The 26,671-nt window shown below is 41.1% G+C and overlaps 1 protein-coding gene across 8 annotated transcripts in view; it reads left to right on the forward strand.

Annotated features, from left to right (window-relative positions):
• TCF20 (transcription factor 20) overlaps positions 1 to 26,671 on the forward strand; it is a 213,710-nt gene that overhangs the window by 165,608 nt on the left and 21,431 nt on the right. For all 8 annotated transcript variants that reach the window (XM_060777154.2, XM_060777157.2, XM_060777159.2 and 5 more), the window contains one exon: positions 1,670 to 7,363. In XM_060777154.2, the coding sequence (XP_060633137.2) occupies positions 1,706 to 7,363 (5,658 nt within the window). In that variant the 5' untranslated portion in view covers positions 1,670 to 1,705. The remainder of the gene's footprint in view (positions 1 to 1,669; positions 7,364 to 26,671) is intronic.

The raw sequence follows: 26,671 nt of genomic DNA on the forward strand, positions 1-26,671 counted from the left end.
CAATGAATTTAAAGCAAAAAAGTACTACTATGCCAGATAGAAATTGGAAATTACTTTCCCATGCTTACCGCAGTGGCCAATTCCTGTTTCTGTCCACATTTTTTGCTGTATGATGCCTATTTTTTCTTATCTATTAGTAAAACATTTTTGAGGCTTTGCTTCATCTGAGGTTTGTGTGTGTGTGTGTGTTTTTTTTTATATGACCGCTTTTATGTTTGATCTGTGGTACCATTTTGAAATATTCTTCACTACATTCCTTAGGTTTTAAATCACGTATAACTTTATTCTGTTCTGATGGCTGTAACTAACTTTCACGTAGCACATCTCTTTATGTATTTTAAATCTGCTGTAAGAGATTTTATTTTTCCTCAAGAGGTTCACCCCAGAGCAGGGTTGTAACATTTTTAAAGTTAGTTTTCTTGTAATTGGGAAGCATTGCCAATTGTGTACTGATTCTGTTAGAAATGTTCATATATTTATAAGTTTGCAAGTCTTTAAACATTATAGCCATTCAGTGGATGGCTTTAAAGAACATATCTTCTGTAACAGTACTGTAGTGTACAGGACACTAAGTTGAATTTGGAAGAGAAGAACATTTTTTCACATAAATACGCAGTTGTTTTAATGCTGCATGACATTATTGTCTGTTGAGTGCAATATTGCTCAGAGTTGCTCCACTGGTGTCCAATTCAGCATAAGAAGAGATTCTCCCATTCAGCATTGTCATTTTGAACCTGGGGGCATCTTTTCATATATCTGTGTTGCCATGTTGTTTTTGTACATTATTGCATCCTAAAGTTTGTTACAGATGCATTATTTGACTTATTGTACACGCTCACAACAAATTGGAATTAATGGTGTCATTACTAGTTGTTCCTTACTATTTTAACTGTACAATATCCATTTTAGTGACTTGCAACAGATATCTGATGTCTCTTGAATTAATATCTATACTAAATTTCATCTCTAGTTTTGCTTAATCTTTCCAGAGTTGAAGGGGTAGATTTTGAAATGTGCGGTGTCCAGCTGAGATATTTGATTTAAATTGAGAAGTTGATAAAATACAGTTGACTTTCATAGTCTCACTTTTACATTAGTGGATGTATACAAATGCTGATTTGTTTGCCAGAGACTCTTCATGAAAATCCAAAGTTCCATTTAAATAAATATTGAATTACTAAATGTTTATCCTGAAGCCACTGTATAGATTCATAGAAATTGCATATATCAATGTACTTTTATCATTTTTCTTTGCTATAAGTATGTATATTTAATACATATGTATTGTTGAAAAAATAGGTTATATTTTCCATTTTTTGCAGTTTCAGCTATTCAAGCCCATATTATTTGGAATGTTGTTGTGAACACTGCAACACTGTTTATTTTGAAATTGATGGGTGTTTTGGCAATTGCTGTATAGAGCACGGGAAAGGCAAATGCATAATTTTTGCATTTGTAAGGTACAGAAACATTAGTGTTGTGTTTTACTTGAATAGCAGATTCCTAAGACATAAAACATAATAGGTCAGTAAAGGATGACAAGAGAGGCAATTAAAAGGATGTTATAATTTGAATTTGTAGGTAACAGATGATTTGAAAATATTAAAAAAATATTTAGTGTATATATCTGGTAGATCTAAATTTCTCTCTCTCTCTCTCTGTGTATTAGGTGGGCTGTTGAGCTGTCGTTCTGCAGCTAAACAGCATGCAGTCCTTTCGGGAGCAAAGCAGTTACCACGGAAACCAGCAGAACTACACGCAAGAAGTGCATGGTGCATCCCGGCTAGAAGAATTTAGCACCCGCCAGCAGGCTCAGATGTTCCAGAGCTTTGGAGGAGGTGGAGGAAGCAATACCACTGGGCGCCGTGGAGCAACAGGAAGCTCTGCATCAATGGCTGGTGAGAATTCTGGACATCAGAGCTATCAAGGTTTCAGAAAAGAGGCAGGAGAATTTTATTATATGGCCTCTAATAAGGATCCTGTGACAGCTGGAGGACAACAGCTCCCTCAACGCAGACCTTCTGGACCAGTGCAGAGTTATGGGCCACCACAAGGGAGCAGCTTTGGAAATCAGTATGGGAATGAGGGTCACGTGAACCAATTTCAAACACAGCATTCATCACTTAGTGGGGTTACTCACTATCAGCAAGATTATACTGGTCCTTTTTCCCCTGGAAGTACTCAGTACCAACAGCAGACTTCTAACCAGCAGCAACAACAGGTGCAGCAGATGAGACAACAGCTCTACCAGTCTCATCAGCCTTTGCCGCAGGCCTCCAGCCAATCTGCCTCTAGCACATCTCATTTGCAGTCAATGCAGCGTCCCTCAACGCTGCCTTCATCTGCTTCTGGGTATCAGCTACGAGTGGGTCAGTATAGTCAACACTACCAGCCTCCAGCTTCTTCATCGTCCTCATTTCCTTCTCCTCAGCGTTTTGGTCAGTCAGGACAGAACTATGATAGCAGTTACAGTGTGAATGCTGGTTCACAGTATGAGGGGCATGCTGTGGGTTCAAGTGCACAGGGTTATGGGACTCAGTCAAATTACAGCTTTCAGGCACAGACAGTTAAAAATTTTGAGCAGTCGAAGTTGACCCAAGGGGGTCAACAGGCACAAGGACAGGCACAACAATCGCAGCAGCAGCAGCAGACTCCTCCCACACAGCATGTGATGCAGTACCCAAACACTGCTGCAAAACTAACCCTGCAAAGTCAAGTGGGGCAGTACAACCAAGCTGAGGTCCCTGTGAGATCACCCATGCAGTTCCATCAGAATTTTAGTCCTATATCAAACCCCTCACCAGCTGCCTCTGTGGTTCAGTCTCCTAGCTGCAGCTCTACACCATCTCCACTCATGCCAGGTGGTGAGACTCTTCAGTGTGGACAAAGCAACATGCCTGTGGCCTCTAGAAACCGCATCTTGCAGATGATGCCTCAGCTTAGTCCAACACCATCCATGATGCCAAGCCCTAGTGCTCAGGGTGGAGGTTTCAAAGGATTTGGGCTTGAAGGAATGCAAGAAAAGAGGCTTACAGATCCAGGACTAAGTAGTCTAAGTGCCCTAAGTAGCCAAGTAGCTAATCTTCCCAATACAGTCCAGCACATGTTGCTCTCAGATGCTTTGGCACCTCAGAAGAAAGGTTCCAAAAGGTCTTCATCATCCAAAAAAGCCGATAGCTGCACAAACTCAGAAGGCTCCTCACAGGCGGAAGAACAACTCAAATCTCCTCTAGCAGAATCCATTGATGGTGGCTGCTCCAGTAGCTCAGAAGATCAAGCAGAAAGGGTGAGACAGTTGAGTGGTCAGAGTACCAGTTCAGATACCACTTACAAAGGAGGTAACTTAGAGAGACCTCAGTCATCACCAGTACAAGCATCTCAGAATGAGCCCCCCAAAATGAGCGCCAGCCCTGCAGATGAGGAAGAAGTTGTGTCTCCTCCAGATGAAAAGGAGGCCTTAACTGCTGTGGAGACTCCTCCAAAGGTCAATGAAAAGACAGTTGGTGTGATAGTCTCCCGAGAAGCTATGACAGGCAGAATAGAAAAGTCAAGTGGGCAGGATAAACCCCAACAAGATGATGTTTCTGCAGGTACTCAAGCACCACCTTCTGCCAGTGTGATGAAGGAGACCACCCTTACAGGATCACAGCAAGAAACACAAGGAGGGAATAAAGGGAATAAAAGTGGGGATAATAGTACTAATCACAATGGAGATGGAAATAGCCAAATGGCCCATGCTGTCATTGGCTCCAGCTTTCCCAGCAGAACAGAGCCTTCCAAATCACCTGGCAGTGTGAGATATAGCTACAAAGACAATATAGCAGTTGGTGTGCAGAGAAATGCTGGGAATTTCCCTCAGTATCCTTCCAGTCAGGATAAAGGGGATTTTCCGATGCACAGTGATCGAAAGGGCAGAAATGAGAAATTCCCTAGTCTGTTGCAGGAAGTCTTGCAAGGCTATCACCATCACCCTGATAGAAGATATTCTAGAAACGCACAAGATCATCATGGAATGACTGCAAATGTGGAAAGTACTATGAGACCAAATGTCCTGATCAATCAAGCCAATGAATTAAGTAATAGGGGCCTTTTAAACAAAAGCTTAGGATCTCTTATGGAAAATCCACACTGGGGCCACTGGGATAGAAAGTCAAGTGGGACAGCCTCTGAGATGAAACAGATAAATCTGGCTGACTATCCCATGCCTAGAAAGTTTGAGATGGAATCCCAGTCTTCAGCTCATGAAGGAGGACTTTCTGAAAGGAGATCAGTTATTTGTGATATATCACCTTTGAGACAGATTGCTAGAGATCCAGGGCTTCACTCCGTAGGACACATGGGCACTGATGGCAGGAGTGGAAGAAGTGATCGTCTAACTCCTGGTTTAGGACAGTCAGTCATCCTCCCTGGTGGTCTAGTTGCCATGGAAACAAAGCTGAAGTCTCACAGTGGACAGATCAAAGAAGAGGATTTTGAACAGTCTAAGACCTCTGCCAGCATCAATAACAAAAAATCAGGAGACCATTGTCATCTTGCCAGTTTTAAGCATGAGTCTTATCGAGGGAACGCTAGCCCTGGAGCTGCAGCACTTGATTCTGCTGACTACATGCTACAACAGGATAGCCGATCAGCGCAGCTGAGACGTGGACATGGCAGAATGGGAAATAGCCGTGAGGGGATGAGAGGTAAATCTCCCTCTCAGTTTCATGATTTGACAGACAAACTGAAGATGTCTCCTGGTAGAAGCAGAGGTCCAGGGACGGACCTTCATCATATGAATCCACACATGGTGCTTTCTGACAGGGTCAACCGGGGGTCCTTGCACGCTCCTTTTCTATCAAATTCTGAAAGCTCTTTGGCATCAGCATATCACACAAATGCTCGGTCTCATGCTTATGGTGATCCCACCCAGGGTTTGAATTCCCAGTACCACTACAAAAGGCAGCTATATCAACAACAGCAGGAAGAATACAAAGATTGGAATAACAGTTCTGCCCAAGGGGTGATAGCAGCAGCTCAACTCAGGCAGGAAACGGCTAGAAAGAGCCCAAGGCAGCACCAGTTCATGGACAGAGTAAGGAGTCCTCTAAAAAATGACAAAGATGGAATGATATATCTTCATTCTGGTTCTTACCATGATGCTGGAAGCCAAGAAGCCAGTCGTTTGTTGGGAAATGATGGTTCTCTTCAGAATAAGTGTGGTGAAATTAAGCATATGAATCAAAAGATTCAGCAACACGAATCAGGTTGGGATCTTTCCCGGCAAGTGGCTCCTGGGAAGAACAGTGGGTCTCTGGGGGTAGGCAGTCAGAAGAGATTTGGTTCTCAAGACAGTGATGCACACAGGCGTGATGATGCTGGAGATGTACATAAATCTGGCAATACTATGGCAAGGATCCCTGGCCAAGAAGAGCAATCTTCTCAAAATCCTTTAATCATGAGAAGAAGGGTCCGTTCTTTCATTTCCCCTATTCCCAGCAAGAGACAGATGCAGGAAATGAAGAACAGTGGCACTGACGACAAGACACGGCTTCTCAGCACATCAAAAGATGGAGCTGATAAAACCCCCAACTCCTATGCCCGCTGTTCACCAAACCAAGATCTTGGCAAGTCACTCTCTAAAGGAGAATCCTCTAGAACCCTACCAAGTCCAGACAGTAAAAATTGCTCTGCTGTTTCCCTAACAAGTCCAGCTAAGACAAAAATTCTGCCTCCACGGAAGGGCCGTGGATTAAAATTGGAAGCAATTGTTCAGAAAATCACATCTCCCAATGTTAGGAGAAGTGCTTCCTCAAATTGTGCTGAAACTGGTGCAGATGCAGTCACTCTTGATGACATTCTGTCCTTGAAAAGTATCCCACCAGAGGGTGGGAATGTGGCTAATCATGGGTTGGAATCAGAAAATATAAAAGAAGAAATTGTATTAGATCAAGACAGCCAAGAGCGCAGTAGGGAAATCTCTCTGACAATATCATCTGAAGAATGGCATGGGGAAAGAGATGAGGTAATGAAAAAGGAGATATCTGAACTTTCCATTGTTGGCAAGGAGGGCTCAGGGCCTTCTGTGATTCCAGTGTCTTCACAAAAATCTGTTAGCCAAGGAAGAACGGATGGATCTTTAGCTGGAACAGGATCTTTAGGTTTTTCTGAGTCAAAAACTGTATCCCCATCTGCCATCTTGACTACTGAAGCAAATGCAAAATCTGAGGAAAAAGATGGAAATGCAATTATTGTGACACCCAAGCCAGAACCCTTTCCTCCAAAAGGATATTTTCCCTCCGGTAAAAAGAAGGGTAGGCCCATTGGTAGTGTGAATAAACAGAAAAAGCAGACACTGCCGCCATCACCATTGCCGCCGCCACCACCACCACCACTGCTTCCACCACTTCCTTCAGTATCAGAAGCATTGCCGCCAGTAGAAGAAGCAGTTGGTGGAGAACCTAAGCCTAAGAGACAGCGAAGAGAAAGGAGAAAAACTACAACTCAGCCACGAAAGCGGAAACCAAGACGAGCTGCTCCTATTGTGGAGCCTCAGGAACCAGAAATCAAACTGAAGTATGCCACCCAGTCTCTTGATAAAACTGATAACAAGAATAAGTCTTTTTTCCCTTACATTCATGTGGTGAACAAATGTGAGATAGGTGCTGTATGCACAATAATTAATGCAGAAGAAGAGGAGCAGAATAAGCTGGTGAGGGGACGGAAAGGACAGAGGTCATCAACTCCTCCTCCCAGCAATGCTGAGAGCAAAGTCCTGCCTGCTTCCTCTTTCATGTTACAGGGTCCTGTTGTAACAGAATCTTCTGTCATGGGCCACTTGGTTTGCTGCCTGTGTGGCAAATGGGCCAGCTATCGTAACATGGGTGACCTCTTCGGACCCTTCTATCCACAAGATTATGCAGCTACACTGCCCAAGAACCCCCCTCCTAAGAGGGCCACAGAAATGCAGAATACAGTCAAGGTACGGCATAAAAGTGCTTCTAATGGTTCCAAGACTGATACAGAGGAAGAGGAAGAACAGCAACAAAAGGAGCAGAGAAGCCTTGCTGCCCACCCTCGTTTTAAGAGACGCCATCGTTCTGAGGACTGTGCTGGGGCTTCTCGATCACTTTCGAGAGGTGCTGCTTGTAAAAAAGCAACCACTGAAGTTGGCAATGTGGGTGAGAAAACTCCATCAGACTCTAAACCCTCCATCCCCACTTCTGAAAGTGGTCCTGAGTTGGAGTTACAAATTCCTGAACTACCTCTTGACAGCAATGAATTTTGGGTCCACGAGGGCTGTATTCTCTGGGCCAATGGGATTTACCTGGTCTGTGGCAGGCTCTATGGGCTTCAAGAAGCTGTGGAAATAGCTAAAGAGATGGTAAGTACCACAGAGTTATAATGCTTTAATGTTTTATTTGTTACAAGCTTCATGGCATTTTTGTGTGTGTTTTATTTTTACTCCTGCTGCCCCTTCAGCATATTTGTTCTCTTGTAATTGTTTGGATCTTTAAATGCTGAAAACTACAGCAGAGAGGAAACCACATTTTATATTTTGTTGAGCTGTATTAAAAAGCACCCTTAATTTGGATAGATCAGTGATTCGCATACTCTAACCTTCCAGGTTTTTGGACTTCAACTCCCAGAAAACCTAACTGTTTCAGTCAGGAATTTAGGAAGATGAAGTCCCAACACACATGGAAGCCCAGAGTTTTGGAAAACACTAGTGTTTTTAGAAATTAGAATGTACTATTACAAGAAGTGATAATAGATGCCAACTTGGGACAACTGTAAATGGGGGGTAACAGATTCATGGAAGATGAAACTAGCAGTACATGCTAGTCATGATATGTATGCATCTACTCCTCCCAATTACTGGGCCAGTACAGTTGGCCCTATGAATTCATGAATTCTACACCCACAAATTCAATCATCCATGGCTTGGCAATATTAATCCAAAAAATCCCCAGAACAAATCTTGATTTTGCCGTTTTTTATAAGGGGTGCCATTGTATATAATGGGAATTGTTCATCTATGAAATTTTGTATCAATGGGGGGGGGGGGGGGATCCTGGAACCAAACTCCGGTGGATACCAAGAGCCTAATGTATACTCTTAGATAATATTTGTAGGAAACAGGAGCAGAAGGGTGCTATTGTATATGTCATCCTTAAGGAGTTAACACTGATAACTGGGAGCATACTGTGTGAACAGAATGCTTGATTTGGTCTGTTGTAACATAGGTTTTCTTTTGATCTTACCTACTGACCAAACTAGGGCAGGCAAGAGGAATAGTTTTCCCCATGGCATTAAGTATAGTCGAGTCTGACTCTGGGGGGTGGTGCTCATCTCCATTTCTAAGCCAAAGAGCCGGCATTGTAGACATCCTAGGTCATGTGGCCAGCAAGACTGCATGGAACGCCATTAGTAGTAGAATAGTTTAATTTTAGAGCTTGTCTGTACACAAGGTTTTTGGACTTCAGCTCCCAGAATTACTGATTGTTGGCCAAGCTGGCTGGGACTTGTGGGAATTGAAGTCCCAAACGTGAAGGACCAAAGCTTGGAAACCACTGATAGAGGTGAGTAAGATGAAGCTAAATGCAGACAAGAAAGATGTCTTGTTGATCAGTTGGAAAGCTGACTTAGGGTTGGGGTCACAGGGTGTTCTAGATAGAAGTGCTCTTGGTTCCAGAACTTTTCCTGAAAGCCATGTGGTTGTGATGGCCCAGAATCCCCTTGTCCACCTTTTGATTTTTCCTGAGAATAGCAAATCTGGTCACAGTAGTTGATGCCTTAAATCATTCTTGAAACAGTTGTCTGTTTTAACTTTGATTTGAAAAGCTTTTTTAGTAGCATGTATATGTTTTTTAAAACTGCTTTGTGTATTCAAGACATTGATTCTGGAGAATGTAAAGAGACAGGGAATTCAAGCTTTGGGAGATAGGGCAAGATGTGGTCCCAGTAAAACTCACATTGGTAAATTACATACTCAAACAAAATAGCTGGTTTTTCTTCAAAGTTGGTGTTGATTGCAAGTACTTAACTGTTCCCCACAGGAAACAATGATGCTACATATTTTTAAGAAAGGAAATACTTCTTCTAATAGATACGCTATTAAATGATGGCACTTATAATACCTAAAAAGAGTTAAGAAAATTTGTGAAATAAAAATAAAATTCTTAGGAGCACAGGTACTCTCTAATGCCAAGAAAAACCCTTAGCTCTATTTTTATTTTAAACTGAGGATATATCATGTCTGTATTTTCTTATCATGCTCTGTTTGGTACTCAGCACAAAGTCAAATTACAGTGCACTCTTTTTAATGAGAATTAATTGAACGTCTTTTGCTCAAGGACATAAGAAGTTGCAGTACTGGAACAGTTTTTATTTAAAAACAAACAACATTTTTTTATATTTATTATTCATAGGGTGTTTCAGAGGAAGTTAGATGTGCATAACCTGATAGTGGAATGGGACTTCTACCTCTTCATCTACCAGCTAGTCACATTTTGGCCATACATTCATATAGGGCCTAGCTATGTAGGTCCAAAGGATGTGATTGTGTTCTGTCTTTTAAGTGATAACTATGCCTGCTGTAACCATACATTTCACACATCAGTGGCCAGTTTTGACTTTATTTATTTAATTGATTGGTTGCTTGGTTTTTTCTTGTGTAAAGCCCAAGGTAGACATTACATGAGTGGGCCTCAGTCTTCTGTGTCCCTTTTCTTAACTACTAATTTAGCATCAAGTAATGGTTTGGCATTTCATCTGAACTGGGCACATTGTAGGAATTAATTGTAGAAACAAATGTCTTCTGTAGAAGGAAGTTGCCTGGTGCAGCATCTGACCACTGACACATCTATCCCAGCATTGTTGTTTCTCCAGGAATTGAAGCTGAATACTTTCCTAACCCTAGCTGGAAATGCCTAGGATTGAACCTGAGGTTTTCTGCGTTCAAAGCATTTACCAACTGCTGTGCAGCAAAGAACATAGTTGGCCAGCAAAACAAAATTGAAAATCTTGATTTCAAATCTAAATTCACATAATAATCCTCATGTTAGTCTCTGGCAGACATAAGATTCTAAGAACTCCTTTGTCTATATTTAGTAGGAAGTGCAAAAGAAATTGGGCATTTGACAACAGAAGTCTCACTTTGTTTTTTTTATGCCACTACCCAAGTTGCCATTTCAGTACTGACTTGATTCACAGAGAATAACTTAAATCTCATATGTTTATTGAGCAAGAAATGCCTAATGTAGCAAGTGTAGCTCAACTCTTGATTTGCATTGTGGCATCATCTGATAGTAAAGACAACACAGAAGACGCAGTAGATTCAATTCTCTAAAATCATGGTGAGCATATTTATATGCTTTTATTTGCAGTCATTTTTTTCTTTGCACTTCTCAAAAGAAAAAAAAATCTGTTCCCTTCCAGGTTAATTCTGGACTGTGCTGGATAAGATATTTTATCCAGGTCTTATATAAATAATTCAATGAATAATTTATTATGAGTAAGAAATTATAATTCCATTATTTCATAGTAAAGTAATTATGATGGCATTTTCATAATTATTATGATTAAATTATCATTGTATGCAAATTACATTTTAAGTTATTTTGGGTGAGTATATTGTTTCATTTCTTATATTGGGGGGATCTCTTTTTTGGTATGTGTCAGACATTGGCCTGAGAGATGTAAATCCATTTTGGGGAAACTTGGCAAATTGCCTGACCCAGACTTGTATTTGTCCAATTCCAAACAATGCATTTGGAGGTTCATTTTTTGTCTAATCTCTCTGTGTGTTTAAAGAAGGCTGTAGAAAATTACTTTGGAAACTTCCAGCAATTTGCCTTTTTCTGCTTTCATGTCTGTGGGGGAAGGTAAAAGTTGGATATGGACCAGTCTTTTCTAGCTTGGAGCCTTTCAGATGAGTCGGAGAGCTCCCAACATTCTATAGCCAGAATGACCATGTTGGATGGAGGATGAGAGATCTAATCTAACATAACTGGAGGGAAGTAGGAAAGGGTAGACTTGATAAACATTTGTCTGAATTAGGAACAGGACATTGTGGCAGGTGCTGGCTGTTGCCCTGCAACCTCCTTGGTGGGTTGTGGGGTCACATGCTTTGTGAAAAATCAACTGAAAATGCAACTCAGAAGTGAGCAAAAGTAACTTCTGGTTTTTATTTTCTGCATTTTCATTCATTTTGCCTTTCAAAAAGTTTGGACAGTTAGGGTGCTGCGGTATAGATAATGTAAGCCACATTTTGGCAGAGGTTGAAATATTCTTGAGATTTTTTTTGCCTGTTTTTTAATTTGGAATTTGGACAATTCCTTAGAGATATAGTAGTATCAGAAGGATCTAATGCAGGCCTTGCACAACTTGTGGCCCTTCAGGTGTTTGGTACTCCATCTCCCAGAAGCCCTAGTTAGCTTGTCAAATGGGCAGGAATTCTGGGAGTTTAAGTCCAAAACACCTAGGGGACCACAGGTATGTGCAGGCCTGATCTAGTTACTCCTTGCAGCCTTTTAACTATACTTTCCCACTCCTTATCTAAAGGGTGTACACTTTACAACCTAAACCTTAAGCATACTTTCTTCATAGTCCAACGAGACTTCTTGAAAAATGTAATTTTACAATGGATTGTGATTGTGCTATCTAGTTCGAGTAACCTGTGAATATTCCCAAGGGGGCAACTTATCTTCTAATTGACATAAGGCTTGTGAACATCCAACCAGCAGAACTATTGCACCGAACATTTTGTATTTGTCTACAAGACTATTTTGGACCCAGACTAATGAACTCAGTCTATTCCAATCCTTCCCTGATGTATAAATGTCACAGATTCCACTGCCACAGTCATATCAAAATCCCTTCACCATCACACCAATCGGGTTTGCCAATTCTGTACTGAGGACCCCTCAATCTGTCGAAGTTTCTCGCTGTCCCCAGGTCATCTCAGGCCACAGATAATCTGGATAACCCTGGATTCAAGTTCCTTGGGTTGAAAATGCTGCTGTTTAGCATAAGTTATGCTAGAAGATGGAAGCAGGAAGATACACCAGACGAAAATGAGAGACTGACAAAAATCTTGGAAGTAAGAAATATGGACCGGCTCACCTTTCTGATAACGAGAAGACAAGGAATAAAAATGAAGGAGACAAACTGGGAAAAAGTGATGGGTTATTTCAAGCAAAGGAACAAAAAAATCCTGATATAACTGAAGAAGAGCTGGAGGGAAGGAAGAGGAGGAGAAAGAAGACGAGGAGAGAAGAAGGGGGAGAAGAAGAGGAGGAGGTATGGATGAACGACAGAGAAGACCCTAAGAAAACCTCGGGAAGTCGAAAGCAAGAATCTATCTTTTTTCTTTCTTTCTTTCTTATTATTGTCTTATTCGGGGCTTTTGGGCTACACTTCCTCTCTTTTCTATCTCTTGCTACCTCTCTATCTCTCTTGTCTTCTAGTCTATTATCTTTTGGTCACTATATCATTTCACATTTCGGGGAACTGACACACATATACTCTATACCTTTCTTACTGGTAGCTCTCGCTACAAAGCTATATTTTTAACTGTATGTGAAAACTGAATAAAGATTATTTAAAAAAAGAAAAGAAAATGCTGCTTTTTAATGCCAGGTTGCTGAATGGTGAAACAGCTGCCATCTAGAACTTGATCCTGGATGACCAGACCAACCTGGAAGGTATCACAGAGACCTGGTTGGATGAGGGAAGGGGAGTCAATCTCTCCCAGCTCTGTCCACCAGGTTTCTCTGTGTAGCAGCAAGCAAGACCTGGGGGCAGGGGAGGAGGAGTTGCAGTGGTCTATCAGTATACCATCCACTTACTAGGTACCCCGTCCCACAGTCAGCCATTTTTGAGTGTTTTCTACCTAAGGGTAGGCTGGGACAGAACAGGAAATCTGTTGGTGTACCATCTACCCCGCTGCTCAACAGTCTCTCTGCCTGAGCTAACCCTAACCCTAAACAGTTTGGGTTCAAACCTGGTCAACTGCATCTCCTCATATGAACCTGCCCAGACACTGTGCTCATCAGGGGAGGTCCTCCTTGCAGTCTTACTCCTGTCTCAAACTTGGCTGGTGGGGACAAGAAAGAGGCCTTCCCTGCAATTGCTCCCCATCTCTTGAACTCCCTCCCAAAGGAAATCAAAATGACCCCATTACTATCCTCCTTTGGGAAGCAAATAGAAACATTCCTATGTACCCAGGCATATGGGATACAAATGTTAACAGACCCGGCTTTATGCAGTAGGGAATGTGATATGGGCATGACTTTTAACCCTTGTTTATATTGTTTTAACTTGTTATTACTGCTTCTCATGTGATTTGTATGATTGTTGAAAGTGTTGTATTGTCTATTTGGATTTGTTTAATTTATTGTTGTATTTTTATGACATTGAATGTTGGCCTTTTATGTTGTGAGCCACCCTGAGTCCCCTTGGGGAGATAGGGCAGGATAAAAATAAAGTTACTTACAGTGTAGCTCTACCCTGTGCATGCTTAATTGGCAGTAAATCCATGTAGTTCAATGTTATCCACTCACAAGGAAATATACAGTACGTGCCCCCCCCCCCCCTTATCGATAGACTCCGTATCCACAGTTTTATCTAACCATATTTTTAAAAAACCCTCCCCCCAAGTGCTGTTTTGGAGTGTGTTTCTGGCCCAAGTATCGTAATCAAAACATAGGTTCAGTACTGCCCACATTTTCAAGTATCTGATGTGTGTGTCATAGAACATATCCCCTATGGATAGCAGGGTCATACTGTACATAGGATCAGGGCTGTGAAATCAGTATGCCAGCTGTAGTAAAATGATAGCACAAGACATTTTATCACCAATAACTGTGAGTTGACAGACTACTCTGTTTGTTTGTTTTTTGTTTTTGTTTTTTGTCATGTCAGGAGTGACTTGAGAAACTGCAAGTCGCTCTATCAGCTCCAGCTCCTCATGCGGGGACATGAGAGAAGCCTCCCACAAGGATGATAAAAACATCAAATCATCCAGGCATCCCCTGGGCAACGTCCTTGCAGACGGCCAATTCTCTCACACCAGAAGCGACACACCAGACTCTGTTTGGTAGAGCATGAAATATATTTATCTGATTAAAAATAAAATAAAATATGTAATGGCCTAAAATTATGTCAAACTCAATAATTTTGACTGCACTCCACAGTCACGCATAGGATAGAAACTTATGTATTCTGCACCCCCCCCCCCCCAATTCTTCAGTGATACCATTAATGTATTGGTTTACTCTGTTCTATGTAGGATATAGTGGTGGACTTGCACTGATAAAATGATGGACCCCATTGTCTAAACGTATTTCAAATGTTGCTTTGTTCCCTACACTGAAACTCAAATACTTTTAAACAAAGGAATAGAAAATAACACAAAATAGATATATTAAAATGTATTGAAAGGAGCTTTGTCATCTATCTTGCCAATATGGATAATAAACACTGTAGCTTCATGTACCCATACCTTGTTATAGACTTCATTCCATTAGTCTCTCCAAAAGACTAGCTTGCATCAGGTTTCTATCTCAGCTGTCAGGCTCAGCACCATTCCAACAGGCTGTTGCAAACAGAGCACGACTGTTCCACAGTCCTTCTTTTAAAAGCCCAATTGAACATCAGGAATGAGACTGTGGGGTGAGAGTTGAATTGCTGCCAGACTTAGATGTAGGTAGGTAAAATGTTGCTCTAATCCCACTGCCTGTCTGCAGTGAAGCAGCCACAATGAGCTTCAGGTTGGTTACTGTGCTTTCTAATGTCAAATGGGCTTTTGATATATTTTCTTCTTCACTTATCTGACTTCCTTTGCGTTTGTCCACAGTCTCTAATCTTATCATATGTACTTTCTCTTTTTTTCTGTATGTTCACTTCTCATCTTCTCTCTGTGTTGGCAAAATGTAAGGGCATTCTTGTTGCTATTGAGTGAGCTGCATTAATGTAAGAGACATGTCTTTACTCAGGTAACTTAATTATTCAGGTTACTATTTTAGGAATTAATATTTATATTATTGGGCATGTGATAATCTATATTAAATTATTTCCCCTCTAACATGATGTCCACATTGTGGAAGCAGATTTGTGTATGTATATTTTGTTGTACATACGATTGCACGACATGGCCATTCAATCTATCGACACGTGTAATTGTGCTGCAAATTTCTGGTATAGACTTTCAGATTATATTTTTGCTTGCATTCATTTTGACGCGATGTGACAAAATATGGGATATGCTCTATAGTGGATATAAATGTTCTATCCAAAGGCTACTAAAGTTAAATATCCCAGCTAATGATTACTACTTCCCCTCCGCATTGATTAGCTGACTCATTCTGAAGTCTACGTCTCTCCAAGCAATGGTGAGATCTTTGCCTCTTATAGCAGATCAGCTGGAGTGGAAACTGGAGTACATTTTATTTGTTTATTTATTTACTATATTTATATACCGCTTTTCTCAGCCCTTGGGCGACTCAAAGCGGTTTACAGTAGCAAAAATTCAATGCTCAAAACATCATAGAACAGTTAAAAACAATTAAAACAATAGCAATAAAAAACAATCATTACAAAATCAATAAAACATATCTCATTTCTCTTTCGCTTACTTTCATGCTTCATGCCAGTCACTTCCCTGCTGAGGTCCAACAGTACTACCCCAGAATTCTTGGCTTCCTAGGTTAGCAAAGTAAAAACAATTTTAAAGAGCAGTTGTTCCTGTTATGGCAAAATGATAGTGCCTTTTTAGATTTCACTCTAGTGGCTCACTCTGTGATGAGGAATAGAAATATCCTTGGTCAGAGAATTGTTATTATTTATATTTTTATACCCTGCTTTATCTCTCCCGAAAGGGACTCAAAGCAGCTTAACATAAAAGCATCAGCATAACAATTAAAATATATATAAAATATGAACATTTAAAAAGGATTAAATATAACCAGTATTTAAAAATACCCAGTTAAAAACATTAAAACACATTAAAAGTTAAAAACCACAGCACCCCCTTAATTGATCTTAAACACCATCATCTTTAAAAGCCTGGCTTAATAAAAAGGTTTTAGCTTGTCACCAGAAGGACAGCGGGAAGGGGGCCATCCTGGTCACTGCCAATACCTGGGTCTCCAGGTTCAGTGTTGAGTCCAGGAGGACCTACCAAACAGCGAACCTGTGTCTTCAGGGGGAGTGTAACACCATCCAGCGCAGGCTGAATCCCTATTCCCTGATCTGCCTTCCAACTTACCAGGAGTACCTCTGTCTTCTCTGAATTAAGTTTCAATTTGTTTGCCCCATCCAGTCCATTACTGATGACAGGCACTGGTTTAGGGTCAGGACAGCTTACTTGGCATTCAGTGGAAAGGAATAGTAGAGCTGGGTGTCATCTGCATATAAGTGGCACCGTACTCTAAAACTCCGGATGACCTTTCCCAGCAGTTTCATGTATAAACAGCATATGGGACTGAATGGAACCCTGAGGAACCCCACAGGTCAATTGCTGAGGGTTCGAACAGGAGTCCTCCAGCACTACCTTCTGGGAACTGCCCTCCAGGAAGGACCAGAGCCACTGTAAGATAGTGCCTTCCAGTCCCATCCCAGTGAGATGACCCAGAAGGATACCATGGTCAATTATATTGAAAGCCACAGAGAGATCCAGGAAAACCAACAGGGACACACTCCCCCTGTCTAGCTCTTCGTAGGTTATCCACCAAGGCGACCAAAGCTGTCTCTGTTCCATAGCCAGACCTGAAACCAGATTGAAATGGATCTAGATAATCTGTTTCATCCAGAATTCCCTGGAGTTGGGAGGCCACCACACACTCCAGAACCTTGCTCAGAAATGGAAGGTTGGACACTGGCCAACAGCTGTCCTTTATAGAGGGGTTCAAAGATGGCTTGTTAAGTATCAGCCTGACAACTGCCTCATTTAGGCAAGTTGGAACTTTGCCTTGTTCCAAGGAGGCATTGACCGCCCCTTCACCAACTCTGCCAGTCCTCCTCTGGCCTGTTTGATCAGTCAGGAAAGACAAGGATCTAGAATCGATGTGGTAGCTCTCACGTCTCCAAGGATCCTGTCCACATCCACAGGCTGCATGAATTGAAAAGTATCCATCAACACTGGATAAGCATGAGCCAAATTTACATCCATTGAAACTGTATCAATAACAGCTTCCAAGTCAGAACAGATCTGAAGACTATGCAAAATGCCTCACAAAATCTTCACAGTGAGCTGCTGAACAGTCATTGATTTCTCCTTGAGGACTAGTATGTAATAGCCCTCTGACCACTCGAAATAGCTCAGCTGGATGGTTCCTTGCAGATGCAATGGTGGCAGCAAGGAATGATTTCTCTTCTGCCTCCATTGCTGCAGAATAGACTTTCAAATATGCTCTATCCTGCGCTTGGTCAGATTTGCTTTGAGTTCTCCGCCAGCATCGCTCTAGTCTTTGTTTCACTTGTTTCATCCTCGCAAACTCTTTGGAAAACCAAGGGGCTAATTTGGCTCTGCTTCATGAGATGGGACGTTCAGGAGTGATTGTATCCACTGCCCTGGCCATTTCCCCATTCCAGAGGTCAGCCAGGGTTTCAACAGAATCGCCTGCCAAGATGACAGGAAAATCCCCAAGAGCCATTAGGAGTCCATCCGGATCCACATGCCTCCTGGGCCAGACCATCCTAATCAGCCCCCCACCCCTGTGAAGGTTTAAAATCCCAGCAAGTCTAAACCTGACCAGGTAGTGATCGATTCATGACAATGGCACTGTGACAAGTTTCTCCACACCACAATCACCATCATCCCATCCTGGATGACAAGGTCCAAAGTGTGTCTCATTCACTAGTCTAAATTTGAATTAATCTCCCATTTACATTTAGCCAACGGAACACAGGGGTATTGCCATAATGCAGCAGTGAGATAACATTTCATATGTTCTCCCCCCTACCCTAGCAAAGCATCAATAATTGTGTTTCTACAGATGAGTCTGGTACCATCCCATACATTATTCTGTGTACCTTGCTCTTTGAAGACTTTGTATGAATCAAGCTCTGTAGGGGCAAAATTTGAAGTCCTGCCACTCTGAAATTTGGAGGTTTGCCTCCCCCCACTACACAAACACCATGTTGGGACAAATTGTGCCCATAGTTACCTAGGAAGAATGAGTAAAATTTACCCATAAAAACAGATGTTCTGGCTCATTTAGACATTCACTATCAGTCAGAAACTGCTTTCATAGGGGAACGTGCATGTATAAGCCACCAGGGATATTCTAGTCACAGTTTCTGGGTGTATTTCTGACTGTGGAGGCCTGTAGACGCTGACTGTGCCTCTGTTTACTCTTCTTATTTGGAAAATAAACACCTCCCAGTATGCACATTATCTTCTCCTACAGTGGGAAATGGAAGCAGGTGAGTATAAAGGTGAAAAATGATGTAACTGAAAGAGTGCTTTTCTGTGGTAGAATCCTAATAGTAACAGTGAGGCTACCTGGTTTTCTTTAAATCAAAGATGGAAAGCATCCAGCGTTTCAGATGGTGTTTCTTTTTACTGAGTATGCTGACTGAACCAATTGTTATATGTGTTATCTGGGAAGCTTCATGATTTCCAGATAATACTTCTTTATGTCTAGCATGGATATCTAAGCCCAAAGTGTATTATTTATTCAAATATCGTTGAATTAATCACACACTAACTCCTTAAATTTAGAGAAAATCTATTGACTTACCTCTGTACTGTTTATTTTAGCAGTTATTATTTCAGTGAGAAACCTAAAATGGAGAGAACAAAGTATTACTTTTATATGCCACCTAAAATTCATGTTTCATTGGGGATTAATATTATGGAAACATGTACTCCTATATTTTTGAGAGCAAGTCATGTGATTTCTAATGATAGTAACTTTAGAACATTTAGGTCACCCAATGATAACTGTAATTATCACATGATCCAGTTAATATGCAAACTCATTCTGTGGCATAGGAGCCATAGAAAAAGCTTTCAAGCAGCAGCATTGAGATAAAACCTTGCAGAAAGCAAAGTTCAGTTTCATCTACTGGTAGTTTTTTGAAATGATCTTTAATGAAAAAGAAAACGAGGCATTAATAATCCCTGTAGACACTCCTCTTTTATGCAGTTCTGTTTTGGGGCAAGTGATGAAAACTGTAAGCTTGCAGGAACAAAAAAGAAGTGTTTCTTTTCTTATGTTCCTGAGTAAAAATCTCCCATCAGTTTTAACTAACATGGCCAATAATGAGGGATTATGGATGCTGTAAATCAGTAACATCTGGGGAATTGTGTTGTCAACCAGGATTCTTTGTTCTGTTTCCTGTATTTCATTTCCCTGTCATTCTATCTTTTAATATGTTAAATTCTTATTTTGCCTAAAAATAAATAGTTGAAGTTCTATTTCACTGCGACTTCAGAAATATATGTTCTGTTTACAGATTTATCATGCAAAATGCTGTAGTGCTAACAGTTTTGAAATAAATTTCCTCCCTTCCCCTCAGTTGTTTTTGTTTGAAAACACATGGTTTGTTGCAGCAGACATACTCCTTGTGGACTTCTGGTGTGGCTGCACAATGTGTTTTATTAGTAACCCAGAAAGCTGTGGTGAATAAGTAATAAAATGAAATCATGTATGTGTATCAAGAACTAGTTCCACATAGTGCTTTGTAGTTTATACCTTTTAAATTCATGAAGCACAAGAATAGTAACATATCTTGTGGCTAAAATAGATTATGTGGGTTTGTTCAATATTTATTTATACTCTGATTGGAAGTCTTAAATTATATATATACACACACACATATATATAGTAGCAGAAAAGGCTAAGTTTGGTCACAGGGTGAGATTTTATGTGAAAGACTGTCATTGAAAGATACAGTGAAAACCAAAAAGGAAGAAAATAAACTAATAACCATAGAACCAAGGTTGTGTGGAAGCTCAAAATGGTTTGAATACCCACTCAGCTCAGTAGTTCACTGGGTGACCTTGGGCAAGTCACAGATAAGTCAGAAACGATTTGAAGGCACATAGCAAGAAAATAAAACAAAATTATTCTTTTCTTATAGGTTACTGCCATCTGCTGGTTGTTTGAATATATGAAACTTGATAAGAATGAGCTGTTTAGCTATTATAGATGTACAGTGTTTTTTCGGATTAAAAAGCTCACTTTTCTTTTAAAAATAAGTGCAAATAATTTACAGGCATGCTAAAAACACAATAAAACAAGAGCAAAGTAAGTACCAATATACTCCCATCTTCAAGCAACAAAAACGGCAGAAAACAATTTAGTCCTACTAGAGTAAAAACCATTGAAACAGTTGCTGAAAGATTAGTTAGCACTTCTGTCAATGCTATGGATTCTGTGGATCTTCTCAAATTGAAACTAACAAATGGATCTAGTTTAATAGCAAATGGATCTAGTTTAATTAGATTGCGTATTTCTTTCCAGCAAAAGTTTTTTGAAACACCTATGTTTTTACCTGGGGTTTGGAGAAAAGAATAGTCTGGATTGAACAAGAACATACTTATTTTAGAGTCTGTTCTTCAGCCATTTTCTTTCATTGTTTAAAACGGGTGAGAAAATGTAGCTTTCCAGATGTTACTGGATTAGAAACCAATGTTGCTAGTGTTGAATTATACTGAGACTTTCGGTCGAACAGATTCCCATGCCTAGTTTAAAAAACAAAACAAAAACCTCCTCCAGTGGATTTTAGAACTCAATTTTTTAATTTCTTTTAGGCTGGACATTATAAATGTGTGAATCTCTAAATCTATACAACTCCCATCAGACCAAACCTGCCCAATGGTTTGGTCTGATGTGATTACAATTGCTATTCAGCAGCATCACAATCTGAGTATGCACCTCTGTGCCTGTTGTGTATGTCTGTTTTGCTTATTAATAGACTCGCCTCCCTAGGTGATTACTAGCCAGTCTCTCGTCTTCTCTTTCTAAGTCAGGCCCTACAGCAAGTTGTAGCAACATAGTTTCAGACTTTCTTGGATGAGATAGATTGCTTGGACCTATTCTAATCTTGGTCCAGGACAGAAACAACTTTTGTTGTCTTGTGGGAAGACCCGCTCTGGTAGTTGGACATTTGAGTGTGCCCCTGTTGGTCCTCCTGGATGTATTAGTAGTATTTGATACTGTAGTGAATCCCTTACCTTGGCAAGCTAGCTTAGGCCTAAGGAGGCGGGCCTGGCGAGAAGGGAGACAGGGAGACGCCATCTTAGGTTAGGTTTGCCTTAAGGGGGCGTGTTCTAGTCTTGGAGGGAAAGTTAGACCACTAGGATTGGTTAGAACGATGGGGGCGGAGCCTAAGTGATCTGAAGGGAAAAAGGTGACTTTTAAACTGAGGCGGGAGTTCTTAGATGGCCAGTTGAGAGTTGAGAGTTTGGAGTAGGAGCTTGGAAAGGGTGTTAGCGAGAGCAGTTTGGGGTTTTGAAGAAGGACTTTGGGTCAGTTTTTGTTTAGTATTCAGGGTAGCTATAGAGAAGTATAGCTAAAATACTGTGTGGGAGCAGAACCCCGTTAGTAGTCTGTTATTTTCCTTAAGGAAGGCTAGTTCAGGTTTTGGCTAGTTTCCTAAGGGGGATTTTTGTGGGAGTTACTTTCAGAGATTCATTTCCTGAAGTAATATTCTGTGTGGAAACTTTAAGACTTGTAACCCAGAAGTTTTTAAGATCTCTTCTCAAACGTAACCACAAGCTTTGTATGCTAGATTTTTACTGAAACCATTAAGCTTTTGTACCTGAATATTTGAAACCTGTTTAATAAACGTTCTTGTTATTTTTATCAACTAATACCAGCCTCAGTATGAATACCTTTGTGGTAAAAGTGTTCAGCTTTTTACCAGCCTCTAAGAAAACTAGAGTAACACAGAGTGTGTTACTGAACAACCTCTCAATAGTGCCTCAGCCTGTTCTTTAGTAATATGGTGGCAGCGAAACCTTTTAAAGAATTCATTTAAGTCTCACAGTTCCAGTGGCTCCCAGTTCCTAACTTCTAAATATACAAGTTGGTTCAACAACTATTCTCCCTCTATATTTCTGGTGAGCTAATCTGTAGTGTTGTCATCGTTATAATTTGGTGACCAGGGGGTACGTTCATTATAATTTGGTGGGACAGCAGGTCAATACGTTATAGATACCATCAAACATGGCAACCTTCTGAGTTGTTTGATTGATGTGGGACTTAGGGGCATTGTTTTGTGGTGGTTGAACGTTTCCAGGCGGGAGTACCGGGGGACTGTCATTCAGCCTTTGAGCATTTCACTATGTGGTTCCACAGGGGTCAGTACTGCCCCCCATGCTTATGCAAAGCTGCTGTTAGAACTCTGAGACTGAATGTCATTAATATGCTGATGATACCAGCTCTACCTGTCCTTTACAATTGATGCCAAGGAGGCTGGGGTAGTACTGAATCATTGTTTGGATATAGTAACAGACTTGATCAGTTGAATAAACTGAGGCATAATCGAGACAAGAGGGAAGTGTTGCTGATCAATAGGAAAACCAGTTGGGATTGGGATTGCAGCTTGTTCTGGATAAATTTGCGCTCCCCCTGAAAAATCAGGTTAATGGCTTCTTGGAATCAATGTTACAAAAGTCTGCTTAACACAGTGGTCAGAAACACTTTGGCTGATTCCCCAGCTGCACCCTTTCTTGGGGTTTCTTTTCTTAGTGCATGGTTTTAGATTTAATAACAATATTTGTCAGTGAGTAGTGCTAATTATACTTGGGGAAAATAATGCATATACTGTATTTTCTGGCATAAAATACTATTTTTTAACTCAGGAAAACTTCTCAAAAGTCGGGGATCATCTTATAGCGCATTTGCTGAAACTTACGAGCCAGACTGGAGAATCTGGGGAGAGCTCAAAAACAGCCACGGCCACATCCCCTCCGTATGCGGTGACCGTATGAAGTCAGCAAAGGCAGAGCTGTACAAGTACGGTAGAATAAAATCCACTCACCAGGATTTGTCTGGCCCGCCCTTGTGTCCTATTACCGTACCCCCTTCTCTGCCTCTCCAATCTTGCTCCTGAGGACTGCAGTGAAGCGGTGCAGGCGCGCATGTGTGAGATCTGAGAGGCAGAGAAGGAGGTACAGTAATAGGAAAAATACTACTTTGAAATAAAATTTGATGTTTTTAAATTTTTATTTGGCATGTGTTGTATGAGGGGTAGTCTTATAGGGCAGGTATATCCCAAACTCTATATATTTTAACTGGAAAAGTTGGGTGTCATCTTGTATGCAAGTTGTCTTATACACTGGAAAACATGGGTATATAAAATTCAAAGCATGTATGCATGTTGGTGTGTTCCACAAAGGCTTCTGCGTGGCCTGATGGAGTTGGACCAAAGTTGGTGCACATTCCCTTCATCATCCAGACCCGGGGGGCGGGGAGGAGGGGTTGTGGTGGTCTATCATGAGTCCATCTCCCTGGTCAGGTGCCCCGAGTATTGAGTGGCAACCTGTGCTTGACGGGGTTACACTCCCCCTGAGGGTGCAAGTCCGTAGCTTGAGGATCCACCTGGACTCAACACTGTCATTTGATGCTCAGGTGTCGGCAGTGGCCGGGGGGGCCTTTGCACAACTCGTGTGCTAGCTGCGATCATACCTTGTGAAGTCTGACTTGGCTAGCATGTGCCACGCCTTGGTTACATCCAGATTGGACTATTGCAATGCGCTCTACGTGGGGCTGCCCTTGAAGATGGCCCGGAAGCTCTAACTGGTACAACGGCAGCAGCCACGCTCCTTACCGGAGCAAGCTATTGGGAGCATACAATGCCCCTTTTAAAACAGCTTCACTGGCTGCCGATAAGTTGTCGAGCCAAATTCAGGGTGCAGGTTATGACCTACAAAGCTCTAAGCGGTTCGGGCCCTGCCTATCTTCGCGATCGCATGTCCCTCTATGAATCAGCGTGAACTTTAAGACCTTCCGGGGAGGCCCTCCTTTCACTCCCACCACCGTCACAAGCATGGTTGGTGGAGACGAGAGAGAGGGCCTTCTCAGTGGTGGCCCCCCGCCTCTGGAACACCTTTCCTGGAGAAATAAGAGGTCCCATCCCTCCCCTCCTTTTGTAAGAGCCTGAAGACCTGGTGGTTTAAACAAACTTTTGAGAATGACTAGTTCTAGCTCTGCCGCAGATACTGTTGAAATTGGCCATATCTTTTTCTCCCAATTACCCAGGTCACTTTCTTCTATTAGGCCCTGGAAATGTACAGCCATAGACTCTACCTAATTTCCCGGGCCCTTTAAAATCGCACTAGCCTGGCCCGGCCTTTTAAACTGCCTTGGAAAGGCAGGATTATTTTAAATATATGTGCTATTGTGGTTTTTAATGCTTATATTGTCTTGTTAATTTTATGTTTACGCTGTTTGTTGTTGTTGTTCATTCGTTCAGTCGTCTCCGACTCTTCGTGACCTCATGGACCAGCCCACGCCAGAGCTCCCTGTCGGCCGTCACCAGCCCCAGCTCCTTCAAGGTCAGTCCAGTCACTTCAAGGATGCCATCCATCCATCTTGCCCTTGGTCGGCCCCTCTTCCTTTTGCCTTCCACTTTCCCCAGCATAATTGTCTTCTCTAGACTTTCCTGTCTCCTCATGATGTGGCCAAAGTACTTCAACTTTGTCTCTAGTATCCTTCCCTCCAGTGATGCTGTTTACTTTATATGTATTGATTATGTTACTTGGAAACTGCTCTGAGTCCCCTTGGGGAGATAGAGCGGTATATAAATAAAGTGTTGTTGTTGTTGTAAAATAATTGAGTAGCCTGAATGCTCATCCCATTTGGGCCTAGAGCAGAGAAAAAGGAAAAAAGCATGAGCTAGGTAAAGTGGCCTTCTGTCATGAGAGTGGGAAATAAAGGGAGGGAAGTGAATTGGTTGTTCCTAGGTGATGTATATGAGGGGAGGGGGGAGCAGAAAAACCAAGGGAAAATGAAGGGAGTAGGAAGGAAGGGAGGGATGAAGGGAAGAAAAAGAAGAGGGGTAGTGAAAAACAGATGGAAGAGAGGAAGGTGGAAGAAAGAAAAGAAAAGAAAGGGAAGGACGAAAGTGGAAAAGGTGTGAGGGGAAGAAAGAAAAGAATGAATGAAAGGAAGGAAGGAAGATAAGCAAGGAAAGGAAAGGATGGGGGGAAAAGACCGAGAAGGTGTATGAGGGAAATTGAGGAAGGCAAGAAAGAAAGAGCCATAAAGAGAGTCCCCCCATTGTTGTCATCAAGACTGGTGAAGTAGGTCTTCTCAGAGATGGGAAAGAAAGAAAGTAGATGAGCATTATTGGCTGTCCAACCCTCAGGCAATACTGGTTACATGATGCCAGTTTTATATAAAAGTAAACTATGCCATGCACTTCGAAGTTAAAGTATTAGAAGCTAAAGTACATTTGATTTGCATATTTTAACAACAACAGCAACAACATATATTATGGCCCTTAGACCTAATTTTGCCATACAGGGAGCCATTTAAAACATGTGAATACCTAGAAAGCCTCACAGTGACTAAATATCGCATATTTTACATAATTCTGCTGTACATGGAAGTGATTGGGCCAATGCAGATGTGTGTATTCAGGATGTGTTTTAATCAGCATCATTTATTACTTACCATAAGAGAAGGAAAGGTGTCATGGAGAAGGAACATTGAGTTTTTAATCTGTGAATTTCCACAGAAAAGGTTGAGCGAACACACCTCTTTTTTTCTCTTAAGGCAGTTAAATCAATAGTGGACCTAACTTTTTTCTGTGGCTGTTGTTTAATGCCATGGTGGCCAGGAAGTGGCATCAGAGTTATGGTAATCTAATTTACTGTACCTACCCTTAAAGTGTATGCTTATAATAAAATATAATTAGGGGAGGGGGGCGCAGGAGAGTTTTTTTTAAAATCGATTTGACTGTGGGTGTCTCTTGGACTTTCTGTCAAAAATATTCAAATGGACGACTTCATAAGGCTATCTATGCAGATCACTTAATGCTATTTAATCGGCACAGTGTAGGCAGAGTTTGTCCTAGTATTTTTGTTGCGGCTAGAATTCCAGCTATGCTGTTAGATTCACAAACTGTCATGGCTGGCAGTATTACCTGCAGTTCTTTGGAGTTTCACATAAAACCCAGGGTTTTTTCCCCATTTAATTTGAACATAAAGGGTTTTTTAAAAGCATTGAATTGTCTCATTAAAGACTTGAAAGGAAAAGTTAGAAAGGTCCAGACTCTTAGGATGCTTGGATGTTATTTAAAACTATTATAATAGAAGCCTAGATTATATGTACAGTATATCCAAATTAGGACGATGGATACTAGAATGTTTAGTAGAGAGAGGTATAGAAATAGTAAAGTAGAAGATTGATTTCTTTTAAAAAATTGAAATCTTGCTAAAAGAAAAAAATAAAATAGAACAAAAATTGTGCTAAGGCGAATGTTTGACAGTAAGGCAATTTAGAAAAAGCAACAAATAATAATACCATGATTAAATTAATATAAAGGTTAAAGTATGTTGGCGTGTACCACATGGCTTAGTGGATCTGAACCAAACTTGATACATATACCCTTCATTAGCCAACTTAGAACAATTGAGCAGTTTGAACAAAAACTCCCATACTTAGAACAGATGGAAATAAAAGAAACAATGCAGATTGGCTGTGTTAGATGAAGTGGCCCTCTGTCATGT

This window comes from Anolis sagrei, chromosome 5, assembly GCF_037176765.1.
Source record: "Anolis sagrei isolate rAnoSag1 chromosome 5, rAnoSag1.mat, whole genome shotgun sequence".
Lineage (NCBI taxonomy): Eukaryota > Metazoa > Chordata > Lepidosauria > Squamata > Dactyloidae > Anolis > Anolis sagrei.